At 36.4% G+C, this 13,433-nt stretch overlaps 1 protein-coding gene across 1 annotated transcript in view; it reads left to right on the top strand.

Moving 5' to 3' along the window:
• The window catches only part of ADGRA3 (adhesion G protein-coupled receptor A3), a 57,905-nt gene that overhangs the window by 39,216 nt on the left and 5,256 nt on the right, over nt 1–13,433 (top strand). The window contains exons 10-17 of the mRNA XM_074587714.1: nt 357–506; nt 3,236–3,397; nt 3,674–3,877; nt 4,823–5,036; nt 5,193–5,401; nt 10,167–10,291; nt 10,830–10,953; nt 12,800–12,945. Coding sequence (XP_074443815.1) covers nt 357–506; nt 3,236–3,397; nt 3,674–3,877; nt 4,823–5,036; nt 5,193–5,401; nt 10,167–10,291; nt 10,830–10,953; nt 12,800–12,945 — 1,334 coding nt within the window. The remainder of the gene's footprint in view (nt 1–356; nt 507–3,235; nt 3,398–3,673; nt 3,878–4,822; nt 5,037–5,192; nt 5,402–10,166; nt 10,292–10,829; nt 10,954–12,799; nt 12,946–13,433) is intronic.

Raw genomic sequence — 13,433 nt, 5'->3', positions numbered from 1 at the left:
ATGCCATACTATAGGAGCTCTGTGTTGTCATGTCTAGGCTCTGGTAAATAGGAAAATAAGCATTTGACATACTTTTTTTTTTCTTCTGCTTTTCTTGGTGCAACCTCTCTCTCTTCTAGGACAACAGGATGTGACCCGTTTTCTGGCTGCAGATACAAATGCTGTTTCTCTGGCTTGTAGGAGATGTTTTTGCTAATAGATAAGGTGGTAGTCCCTGGCTACTTAAAACACTGTGATCCCCATGGGGATTGCTGTCCTCTTTGGGAAAATGCTTGCTTATTAATTGTTGAAGCGTTGTCTCTGTCTTGTGCTTAATTTTCCCTTCTTCAAAATGCTTATGTTTGTTCTCTGTGTAGATGCCGCTCAACCTTACCAATGCAGTGGCAACAGCAAGACAGCTCTTGGCTTACACTGTTGAAGCAGCAAATTTTTCTGATAAGATGGATGTTATTTTTGTGGCTGAAATGATAGAGAAATTTGGAAGATTTGCTGAAAAATATAAAGAGGTAACTGGATAATTTGCCATCACTTTAAAGATAATCAAAGTGTTTGTCCTTAAGTATTCTGAGCAGTGAAACCTTCTCAACGTTAGATGCAGGCACTCAGTTAGTGGATTATCAGATTCTATTCCATGTTTTTGTTTGTTTAGTAGGTCCCTGAAGTTGCTGACCCATGGTCACAGACTTTGCATTCGCGCTGAGATGATCCAGCATTCACTGGACCTGTAATGTGAGTAACACCTCTGGTCAGCACTGGAGCAGGGAGATGGGTACAGTAAGTCTGTTTTTATTTAATATGGAGTGGGTCACACAGGTTTTCATTGGTATGTTCTTATCTAAAAATACAAATAATGAAAGCCTCAGAGATCCTCTCAATAATGAATAAAACAAGACTTATTTCTCCCCTCCCACCATGGTAGGCTGTCTTTATTCAGTATTGAGCTGTATCTCTAAGGTTTTCAGTATTCCTATATCTTGCAGGATATAAGATAAGACGTTAAAATAAAATCTTAGAGAACGCTCACTGTTGGAGAGAAAAATGCGAGTGGTTGAGTAGTCCCACCAGTGGGTAGGAACTCTCTGTTTCACTGCTGAACAGAGGTTATATTGATCTCACTGTACAGTGCATGTTGGGAAGTTGGAGACCACAATGCCTCAATTTTAAACTTGCGCAAAAAAAAAAAGCCAAATTTCCCCGTCCACCCTCAGCAAACCATAAATGCTGGTTGTAAATTCTTTGTAGAACTCCTTGGAGAATTTTCAGGCTAAATCTCCTTTTTACAGTCATAGCTTGGGGTTTTTTGGTATATTTTGGAATTATACAAGCAGTTCATTAAATGCATGGTTTTGTACCCAGTCAAAAATAGAAATATGTTTTAGATTGCTGCTTGATTTGTTACATTATAAGGGTATTATTTTCTCAGCTGTGATTCATTGTCTGTAGGGTGACACAATCTGGCATTACTTTGCCATGTTTGAAGGTGATAGATGATATGAAAAAAATCTAAGTCAAATTCATAGGTAGTTTTGATCTTAGATGATGTATTTTTTATCTTTTGAAGTCAACCTCTGATGTGCTGATATATTCAAGGAGCATGAGTGCAATTTCATTTTATAACTTTTAGTAGCTATTAATTAGACATAGTTATTTCTTATTAGGATATTACTCTACAAACTTTTTTCTTGACACTGTATTCACTTATACCATCTTATTGTCAGTTCTTAGTTTTTGTTACAGTGGCTGTTCTGAAAGATAATACTATAAATTATAAAAAGCTTCATTTAATAGCTTTTTCATGTCAGAAGAAGAAACAAACTGAAGACAAATGCTCAGAAAGTCCTTAGCATATTGTCCTAAGTTAGAATGCAATTGGAAAAACTTTTGTGTACCTCGATAAACAGGGGAAAGAATGATGTGTAATATTTTTTTTAAAGGTATGAAACACCTTAAGTCCTGTGACTTAAGGATCTTTATGCTGATAATTTATTGGAAAACCACCATTTGTTGATGAGTAAAACAGATACCGCTTTTCAAGTAGTAATAAGTCATAATAAACATCTTCAATTAATTTAACTTTGATTGTTCTTGAGAATTTAATGAAAAGGGCTACAGTCTGCAAATGCTGCTTGAGGCTGTGTGTTGGCTGTTGAGAATGTTTACTGACTGTAGCTTCTGTCCCCTAAAAAAATCCAAGTTCTTAAACCAGTGAATATTTTTATATTCCTGTTCTTGCCTTTATTTTTAAAGACTTAAAAAAAGAGGGACAAGCTGCTGTTCTGTCCTTATGAGTAATATTCTGGAAAGAAATTGGGCAGCCTGGATGGTAAAGGAGATGTCTTCCCCACCTTCCCCTGTCTCTCTTTACGCAGAAAATTCCAGTCCCTAAATTTAGGCACTGTGAATTGCATTTCAGTTAATTCCACTAGAAAATACATATATGTTCACTTTTGGTCCAATATTTGTCACTGTTTCTTAAATGTTGTGAAAATGCGGTGTAGGTCATTGTTGTCAATGTAGGTGCTCATTAGTTTTTGGCAGAGTTGTGGCCTAAATAAATGAATTCCCACTATAGTTTGTATTTGTCTGTCATACAGAAGACAGGGTAGGGAGTGTGAGCATAAACTTACAGCAATGTAAGTGGTGGTTTGAAAGCAGCTCTGGTACCCGTGGGTATTTGCTGTCTCTCTCATATATAATCCGTGACCTAAAAGAGTTCATGCAAAATTGAAGGCAAGCAAGGAAGGAACCAAAGAAAAGGCAGAAGTAGCGAAAGGAAGAGAAGCAGAAGGGTTATGTGTTAATTTTTTGCCTGTAATACTCTTCTCTTATTATCTTCCTGCACATACACAAACTGTATTATTGATGATTTATAGGTTTTTAAATTTTTCTTTATTTTAGGTTTAAATTTGATTATAAATAGTTCTTTTAAACATTTAGTACAGTATAATGTGGAGTATTACAGTCTTTGCTTTTAATGAAATATCTGTATTTCTGATGTTTTTGTTTTCTAAGTCTAATGTAAACAGACAAATTACATTGGCGTAACATTTTTCTTGGATGGAAGTAAATGTCAAAGTATTTTAGTATCTCAGCTTGACAAGCGGTGACGGAGATAGGAACAACCAATTTCCTTTTGCTTTTTGTGCTGACAGGTCGCTTTGTATTTTCTGAGAATGATCCTACTTGATGAACGCTTTCAAAGATATAAAGTAGTCTTATTTCTCTTCCCTGTTAGCTTGGTGACGTGATGGTGGACATAGCAAGTAACATTATGTTAGCCGATGAACGTGTTCTGTGGATGGCACAAAGGGAAGCCAAGGCTTGCACTAGAATTGTACAGTGTCTGCAGAAAATTGCTATGTATCGCCTTGCAAATGGAGCTCAAGTTTATTCTACTGTAAGTATAAATTTATTTATTTAGAAGACATTTTGCTGGCTCTTGAGTTTCAATAGCTTTTTATTTTTCTTAATAGATGTTGGCATTATCTGAAATGCCTACTTTTTCTGTAGGGAGAAGAGAAATACTCTGAACAGATTTATCCCTGACAGATGAACAGAAACACTTTTCTGGGTGTTTTTTTTTTTTGCTTCTGGCGGAGAATCCCTTTAAGGTTATTTATTATTCTTCCCGTGATGTGTAAAATCATGTAACGTTTGATTTTTGTCATCACAGTATTCTCCAAATATTGCTCTTGAGGCTTATGTAATAAAGGCTGCCGGCTTCACTGGGATGACATGCACCGTATTTCAGAAAGTGGCTACATCTGACCGTACAGGACTCAGTGATTATGGGAGAAGAGATCCAGATGGAAATCTAGATAAACAATTAAGCTTTAAGTGCAACGTTTCAAATACGCTGTCAAGTCTGGCTTTAAAGGTCAGATACTCATTGTTTCCCTACTGTCTTTGTAATAATATCTTAAATATGAATCAGTTGGCAAGCAAATTTATATTATTAATTTCTAATGTCAAAGTAGCATTTTTACATAATGCAGAATGATTGTGATGAGATAATTAAAGTGACAAAGGATAATAAAGTTTGATTATAGAATAATTTTTTAATGAGTAGGTGTGGTTTTCTTTATTAAAACATCTTAAGTTGAAAGATGCTTTCAGACCTTTTCATAAGTATGGAAATTGAAATGCTCCCTAGTTCATAATAATATTTGGCTTTATTTTGCTGTATGTTCACCTTTGTTACTTATTAAATCAGATATTACCAGTCTCCTTAAATATCTGAAATATTCTGCTCAGAGTAATTAAGCATGAAATAGAAGATGGACCTGAAAGGTTAATTTTATTTGTGGGTGTGTGTACGCGCACACACGTGTGTATATATATATTTATGGGAGTGTGTATAGAATGGAAACACTTCCTCATATTCTGTAAAAGTAATTTTTCAGTTACATTCCCTTACGCATCAGTTTGCTTTTATCATTTAATGTACTAATGCACAATTACAGCATTTCTCTTTGTTTGCTTCTTGTGGCTGTTGCTTCTAGCTGCCAATAGTCTAATCTGTAAAACTCTCTGTAATGGTTTACTGATACTAACTTGAACTCTACTCTCTGTATCAAGTAAGGTAACTACAGAAACTTAACTTCTTTTTTTTCCTCTTTAAAATAGTGTTAAGACTTTAATAACCTGACTCAACTATTTTATCTTGGGTTATTTGGAAACACTGTCAAATAGATTCGTCACAATACATGGTCTGCTAAATGCATTCATCTCTGACATCGTTCAGGTGGAGAAGTTGCTAATTTAATCTCTGTGAAGAATTTCTTGTTCATTTTAAAAATTAAAAAAATCTGTTTATTTCTAGAACACAATTGTGGAGGCTTCTATCCAGTTGCCAGCTTCCCTTTTCCCTCAAAAGCAAAAAAGAGAAATCAGACCAGCAGATGAATCTGTCTACAAGCTTCAGCTTATTGCGTTTCGCAATGGAAAGCTTTTTCCAGCAACAGGGAATTCAACAAATCTGGCTGATGATGGAAAACGTCGTACAGTTGTAACACCAGTTATTCTTACCAAGATAGGTTTGTTTTTTATTATTACTTTTTTTATGATCTATAAAAATAAGAACGATTTTTGACTCCTTTGTTTCGACTAGCGTATACCTAATGAAAGGTTTTTAGCATCTAATGTGTTACATGTTGAGACATTTATGTGCAAATACATTTCTTTTGTAACAGATGGTTTAAACCTAGCCAGTCACCACGTTCCTATAAATGTGACACTGCGGCGCATTGCGCATGGAGCAGATGCTGTTGCAGCTCAGTGGGACTTTGATCTACTGAACGGACAAGGGGGATGGAAATCTGATGGTTGTCGCATTCTCCTGTCCGATGAAAATATTACTACCATTCAGTGCTACTCCCTCAGCAACTATGCCGTTTTAATGGTATGACACTTAGAATTACATGTCTCTTTCTGGAACTTAAAAATATTCCAATAGAATTCTGTTTTATATTTTCCTTGCATTAAAGAGAATGAGAATTCCCATGTTCCATTTCACATAAAACTAGACCTAAGAAATAAATCTTCAGGTTTTGCTTGTGTTAATATAAATGTTGGTGTAAGGTGAGGTTTAAGTGGAAATCTGTCAAAGTGGAATTTATTACTGAATATACTAGATGCAAAAGAATTTTTATATGGAAAGCACTATATTATAGGAAGCCATTTTAATGAACTACGTGATCAAATGGGCTTTTATGAACTTTAGTCTAGTAATGGCAGTTTAAAATAAAAGTAGCAGTTTTAAAAAAAAAAAACCAAACACTATCTTCTCTGTTTTAGATTGAATTTGTTAGCTTTGTCTGACAGGAGTGTTTCTGTGATCCATAACCAGAAATAGCTATTTCACTGCAAATTAGCTATTCATTCACTAGTATGTAGGTCTGTTACCAGAAGACATTGATTGAAAAAGGAAACAAAATCAAAACACTGAGTTACTATCCAAAATATTTTTGAAATACTGCTTCAAAAATAGTATCTGAACTCCAGTCTTAGCATATTGATGTCAATAAAATGGTTAACTGGTTCTAAAATATAGTGATGGTTAAAGAAGAAGGGAGTGAGACACCTTGTTTTAGTGCTCTTCGGTTATGAAGTAGCATTTCTTCTTTGTCTGTTCCCAAAGCTCTCTTTCAGAATTTGGCCTTCCCTTTTTACAGACGGTGACTGTTACCCAGCTCATCAGTCATCACCACAGGTGCTAAGTGATATGTAAAAAGGCAGGGGTAGTAGGAAGGTGAGTGAAATAGGAAGACGTTTAGGAAATATCGTTAACTTAAGTGTAAATTTGATATGGGTTTTGTTGTAGTTAAGGTGCTCTGTGTGGAATTAAATATATACTTTTATGTAATCATATGTGGAAGAAAGAGGATTCCTTTATGATGATCAGTGCATACGAAGTTGCTATTTTTGTTCTGCAACTCACACTTTCAAAAATCTTTCTGTTAAGAGAATTAAATAGTAGAATACCAAAAAGCTAAACAGAAATAAAATTAAGATTTACATGCCAAGCTCTTTAAAAGAGCTCAAAGAGAGCAACTTTTCACTTTACCTCTGAAGGTACCGTTTTAAATTACTTCAAACTGCTATAATCCTATAGTTCCCTTTGATATTTTTAAAATATATAATCCTTTCCTAAAACATAACAGCGGTCTTTAAAAAGGAATTAAACTTCATTTGCATGTGTAGTATGCATGTAAAGAGAGAGTATGCTTTAAATGGGTCACTTTCCTGCCATCTGGAGGAAGAAAAATGAAGAGCATATTCAATCCGCTGCTGTAAATGACTGTTTCTAAATTAATACATGGTAAGATTATAATCAATATCTTATTGAGAGTTGTATAGAGAACTGTTGACAGGAATGAAAAAAAGTTCGAGTAAGAGGCAGCTTTCTTCCTTTTCTGCCGATGCCTCTTATTCTATGCTTGCTCAAAACTGGTATTCCTTAAACATTTAGGTACTTCCCAAAATGTTAGGCTGCAGGGACTGGAGAGGAGAGGGTTGGTGGAGGACAACAGAATAATGTTCATCTGTTAGATGTTCCTTGCACACTGCAAAAGCTTGGGATGTCTTAAGTAGCTGCTGAAAAAGGTTTTCGTAATGCCTATCTGTATATTAACCAAAAAAACCATAATAGCCTGTTTCATTTGTAGTCTGTCATAGTGTTGTGAAAGTCTGGGTTCTGGTCCCAGGCTTATAGGAAATTTTTTGGGTTCAGTTTTAGAACTTTGTCTTTTAATTCAGCAGTTGTCATTAACATCAAGTAAACGAACAGTACTGGCAGGAGGGGCCTGATTGCAATATTCAATCATCCTGCTTGGGTGGCAAATGACTTAAGTTATTTCACTCTTTTTTTTATTGGGTCTACTTTATTTTAGTATGCGTATGTATAAGAAAGCAGTTTGTAATGTACTGCTCGTCTTACTGCAGAGTGTCATGTGAAGTCCTTTCTGATAAGGAAACTCATAACTGAGTGCCTAGTTTTATAGTCTAGTGGATTAGGAAAATACAGTTAAAAAAACTTGTATTTATTTGGAAATAACTTTATCACTATTTAATAATCAAAGTGAAAACCAGGAGGCTTAGCTGAAATCTCATTATTATAGGCCTGCAGCAGAGGAAAACAACCAGCAAGGGCAGTTGAGAAGAATCGTAGTTCTGCTGGTTGGCTATAAATGCCTGAATGTTCTTAATATCATCTCTGCTGTTATTTTACTGTCATTCTCTTCTACTAAATTATTATTTAGGGTCAGTTTAGCTCATAAATAAGATGATGAGCTCTCCTCACTCCTTTTAGTAGGCCTGATTAAAAAAAAGTCAGTGCAGTCGGTGAGAATTCCATTGGCTTAGTGGGTGTTGGGTCAAGGCCTTTGCTAGCTAGGCTAGGCATGCTGAGTGTCTTCAGGTGTTTTAGAAAACTATTGTAAATCTTGCCATTTTGTAGCTCTTGTTCTCTAGGTCCACACCAATACACGCGTGACATCTTGTTACCTGTCACCCATCTGGAAGCAGAAACCGGAATTCTCCTGCGGTTTCTGTTCTCCAATACTCACTGGCTGTAGATGATGATGCATTCACTCGTGCTTGTAGCAGCAATGAGTTCCTAGGGATCTCCAGCTGGAGATCAACCAGGCCATGGGTAGTGTTGAAATTGGCTGACACTGGCCGCCTGAGGCATAGTATCTTATGATCTCTCCCAAAGTTTTTTTTTTCCAGGTGCCAAAGAAAACCAGATACATAAAAATCAAACTGCCAATCTGATTAAATTATTTTGAAATGAGGTTGGTGAGTTAGTTAGGAATAACAAATTTATATTGTGATGAAAGAACAATTGAAGGAGTGATGAAGAGACTGTTGACTCTTAATTTAATTGTAAGCCTCAATTCAAGAACTCTTCTCCTGTCCATGAAATCAGATTACCCATCTTAACCTTAAAAAGAGATTGTGTATCACTGTGATTTTTCTCAAAACAAACTGAAGGTTTCTCCTAATGTTCTGCCGTTCTTTGTGAATGCCAAACTACTTCTTTCCCCCAACACACTTTTGAACTTTGCCAACTCTAGAAGTTTAAGAGTGACTCACTCACAATTATAGGTGAGAGAAGTTTCTGTATCCTGTCTGTTGTGAAAAATTCTTTTTAATAGATTTTTCTGCTGATCTTAGTTAAGCAAATTTGTTTTATTTTGTGCTGGAGGGGACTGAAGGGTTTTTTCAGCGTTGATTACCATGACGGAAATGGAACTCTAGTAAACTGTAACTACATCTTAGATGTTATTTGAAATACTGCCATGCTTTAACAGTCCAAGGTTCCGTTTCATGCTTACTTTTGAGTAATGTTTTGACAGGTGGGTTCAGAAAACTTAAACGATGCATGTGAGCTGCTGAATTGTATTTGAGTTACCAACTACCTATTCTGATCAAGCAGTGATCATAGAATAACAGTCTGGTGGGAACATTTGGGTGTCGTTTGGTCCAATTACCTGCTCAAAGTCTCATCAGCTTCAAAGTCAGATCATATTGCTCCAGGTCATATTCATTCAAGCTGTGAGTGTCTCCAAGTACAGAGATTACACAGTCTCTCTGGGCAGTATGCGACCACTTTCATTGGAATTTTTTTCCTCTATCTAATCAGTATTTTCCATGTTGCTGGTAATGTCCATTGCCTCTTATCATTTCATGGTTCAGCTCCAAGAAGAGTTTGACTCAGTCTTCTTTATACCATCCCAGTAGGTAGTTCAATATAGTAATGGAACTTCTTCCATCTTCATTTTCTTCTTGAAGATGAACAAACCCAGCTTTTCCAGCCTTGGACATTGTGTCCTTCAGCCCACTAGTCATCCTCCTGATCTGTTAGACCAGTATGTACTGTATCCTTTCTGGTACTGGAGAGCCTCAAATTGAAGACAGTTCCACAGAGGTGGTCTTGCTGTGCTGGACAGAAGGGAATAATCAGTCCACCCGCTGGCTGTGGTTTTGGTAGTACAGCGAAGTGTGGCCTTGGGCCGCAGGCTACGCTGCGGACTTGTGGGCAACTTTTGTCTGCCAGTACCCTCAAGTGGTTCTGTGGTTGCTTTACGTTCAGTCCAGTGTCCAGCCTGTATTGTTACATTACTCCATCCCAGATGCAGATCTCTTCACATCTTCATTTGTTAAATTTTGTGATCTTTCATCAGCCCCATTTCTCTGGCTCACCAACATCCCTTTAAATATCCTCCAGTCTATTGATCAGTCTCCCCGGCCTATAGCATCATCTGCAAACTTGCTGAGGGCACTTTCTGTAACGTTCTTTGGGTTGTTGCAGAAGGCAATAATTGTAACTAAACCACAGTTCTACATGCTATACATATAAGTATTTTAAGAAGAAAAAAATGGTGTGTGTCTATAAGCAGCTAACTTCTCTGTGTATTCAAGTATATATGAAATTTAAGTGTTCTATAAGATGTGTGACTGCATCTAGGTCAGCCAGAATAGCAAGTAATTGTGGAATAAAGCCAGGAGCATCAAATAATAAATAACTGAAGGGTTGGGGTGGGGGGAAAGGTTCATCTAGAAGGTTTCTATTTCTTTATTTTGTGTTTCCTTTGCCGTTTTCCCCTGCCCTCACAAAAGGAAGAAATAAGGTGGACTAATGTTGATTTTGTTTTTCTTGTCAGGACTTGACAGGAGCAGAGTTATATACGCAGCCAGCTGATCTTTTGCATCCAGTAATTTACGCCACTGCCATGGTTTTGCTAATGTGCCTGTTGATGATCATAGTCAGTTACGTATACCATCACAGGTATGAATCAAAATGACTAGGCTGAAAAAATTAGTTTCATACTGCTTAGGACTACTTTTCCTTTTTGATAGGAACGCAATATAGTAATCTGCATTTGAGTTTTTATTCCTGTAAAATTTGTTGCTGCAAACAGTCAAGTAAGCAGCTATTTCGTCTTGTCTACGGTATGACAGTTTAGCTCTCTTAACCGTGTATCTCTTTAATTCTTCACTTTTGCATCATGATGAAAGAAGAGACCACTGAAGAATGAGGGTAGAATTTAACAAACTATTCAGCCTTTTACATTTCTGTTGATGTGAAAGCTCAAAGCCTAAAATTTTTGAATCAGGCCCCAAATAGTTGTATAAAGCTAGCTAATAGGAGGGTGTTTTAATTTCTTGTGATGAAGACCAGAGATTATATTTGATTACAAAGTGTGTGGTAGTCAAACAATCATTAACAGTAATTATCTCTCATTTATCACAAGTGTATCTTGCTAGTTTCTGAAAGACAATAATGCAGCTGTGTTTTATGTTGTCTAATTTGTTTCTTTTAACAGTGTGATCAGGATCAGTGTAAAAAGCTGGCATATGCTAGTTAACCTGAGCTTTCATATTTTCCTGACATGTGTGATGTTTATAGGAGGCATAACTCAGACCAGGAACGCCAGCATTTGCCAAGCAGTAAGTAAACATGCAAACACTTGAAAAAATCAGGTACCAGTTTCATACTCATACATATGTATACACCCCCCTTGCCTCCTACAGAACAGTAGTGCTGTACAGGCATTTTCACCAGAATGTAAAGTTTAGACCAAAAAAAAAAATCAATCTCTTTTTTTACCTTAAAGATTTCTCTTGTATTTTCATCCAGCCATGGAGATAAAACTAGTTTGTTACTTGAAAACTGGAAAAGTAGTTCAGAAGTGCAGCAGAAATTTTTTTGCTCAAAATGCTATTGCAAAAAATAAGCTTTACCTGTTAGTTTTATTTTTAAGACTTAACTTTTTTTATGAAATTGTTTTATAGGCCTGTTATATGGTCTGTACAGACCATGTGAAAACTGATTTCCACAGGTATTAAAATATTTCTTTCCATTTGCTCAGTGTATCCTAAAGGGAGGGAGAGAGAAGTGTTTCAAGTCAAAGATCCATGATTTCTCTAAACAAACATCACTAGCTTTATTGAGACTCCTCTTTTATAATGACTTGTTCTGCTAAGACTTGGCCATCTCTATATGCAGTTGCAGTGTTGCAGTATAATAACAGTTGCTGCTTTGGAATCGTACCAGTGAAACATTTTTAATATTTTCTTTATTCCATCCAGTGATTCATAAAAGTTTCTAATCCCTCACCATAATATTCTAGAATGCGTTCTGTTTGAATTTACAGTAGTTATTAGGTTGGTGATTCAAAGCGTTGCAATAAAATATGTCCCTGATCTTTCTCCTATAAATATAAAGAGAATGCTAGTCTATGTGCATGCGTATGCGTGCGTGCACACACACATAGGGAGATGAGGAAATAGTTTGACAATCTGTAATCTTTTTTTCTTGCCTTCTTGGAGACAGTAATCCTCCCAGAGAAATTCTGTGGTATGGATGGGCTGTTGAAGAGTTGTGCTTTCTACTGTTGATTGAAACTTGCAAAAAAAACCCCACTTCCAATCATCTTAACAGAAACTGAAGTGTCGCTTCTTCCATGCATGCGTGCCGTCACTTCAGGGAGATATGAAACCTGCTTCTTGCAGTCACCTAATCTCAGTGTTGGCTTATAAGTAAGGAAATACAGGACAACCAGGTTGGGCCTTTCTATGACAAAACTCGGGGGACCTGCGAATTCACGGAACTTTTTTTAGGAAAACGATGTTCAGTTTATAAAATACTGTCCATGGAAAAGGATCTGACAAGACGGCCATTTTCTTAACAGTAGTGCCCAGTCGGTCTGTGAGGAAGACTCTGCATTAATGTTTGGTCTGGTTAAATTTTTGAAGTATGACACTTTCTTTTTTTCTTTTTCGCATTATGTTAAAATTGATGATGAGTTTGTTAGCTGCCTGTATTTTGCTGCCTGCTACACAATAACAACAAAATCATTAGCTTCCTGTTCGCTTACTTGTTTCAAGTTGAATAATATCTGTAACACAAAACAAAAGAAGTTTTTATGAAAGTGTTTCATAAAATACAGAGTTTCATAAAGTGTATGATTGATAATGTGATGTTCAAAATGTTGACCAGCAAAGTTCTTCCCGCATTATTAAGTTTTCCTTCCACTAGAGGAAACTGCATCTATGTATCCCCTTTCCAGGCGCAACTGATAGGAAGACGGGTTTCCATAATGCATTTTACCTTTTTGAAAACCACGATGACTTGGCATTTAGAACAGTTATATTAAAATAAGAGGGTTTTTTCTTCTCTTGAACTGACCCTTTGAAAATTCAGGCTTTATGCAAGTTGTGTGTTAAACGATTAATTTTTAACTTGATATAAAGGAAACGTTTGGGCGTTCATTTTTGGTTTTATTTTTTTAAGGTCGGGATAATTCTCCATTATTCCACTCTTGCGACAGTACTGTGGCTGGGAGTGACATCTCGTAATATTTACAAGCAAGTAACCAAAAAAGCAAAGAGATGTCAAGATCCTGATGAGCCGCCTCCTCCTCCCAGACCAATGCTGAGGTGAGCCTGTTGTTTGTGTCTGCAGCTCGTTATTCCCCAGGTCGCTATGCTCATATTCTCACCAGAAAATATAACAGGTCACTACTGGTTTTTTTGCAAGTGCCTTTCATATAAGATATTTCTTTCCAGGTCCCTAAAGTCCCTTTCAGATTTTTCTGTTCCTCAGCATTATGTTAAGGATGAGGTGAAGGTTGGTTGGTCTTAGCATATTACTGTTGCAATGCTGTGTTCCTGATTGGTAAATTAAGAAATAGGTAGTATTTCAGCGTCACCACTGGGGCTTTGATTAGGACTTTAGATAGCAACACTTCCCATTAAGTTATCATAGAAGAAAGGATATGGAGAACAGTGTTATCACACAATTAACAAACACTGCGATTTAAGTAAATAAAGTTACATCTGTTTTTTCCAAAGATTGCTTACAAATAATTTGAAAAATAGGTATCATTCATTTTCAAATGAAAATAGTGTTCTTTGTGAGGCATTCC

The sequence above is a fragment of the Larus michahellis genome, chromosome 5 (assembly GCF_964199755.1).
Source record: "Larus michahellis chromosome 5, bLarMic1.1, whole genome shotgun sequence".
Classification (NCBI taxonomy): domain Eukaryota; kingdom Metazoa; phylum Chordata; class Aves; order Charadriiformes; family Laridae; genus Larus; species Larus michahellis.
The sequence above is the reverse complement of the archived record's forward strand: the minus strand, read 5'-3'. Positions and strand labels throughout refer to the sequence as shown.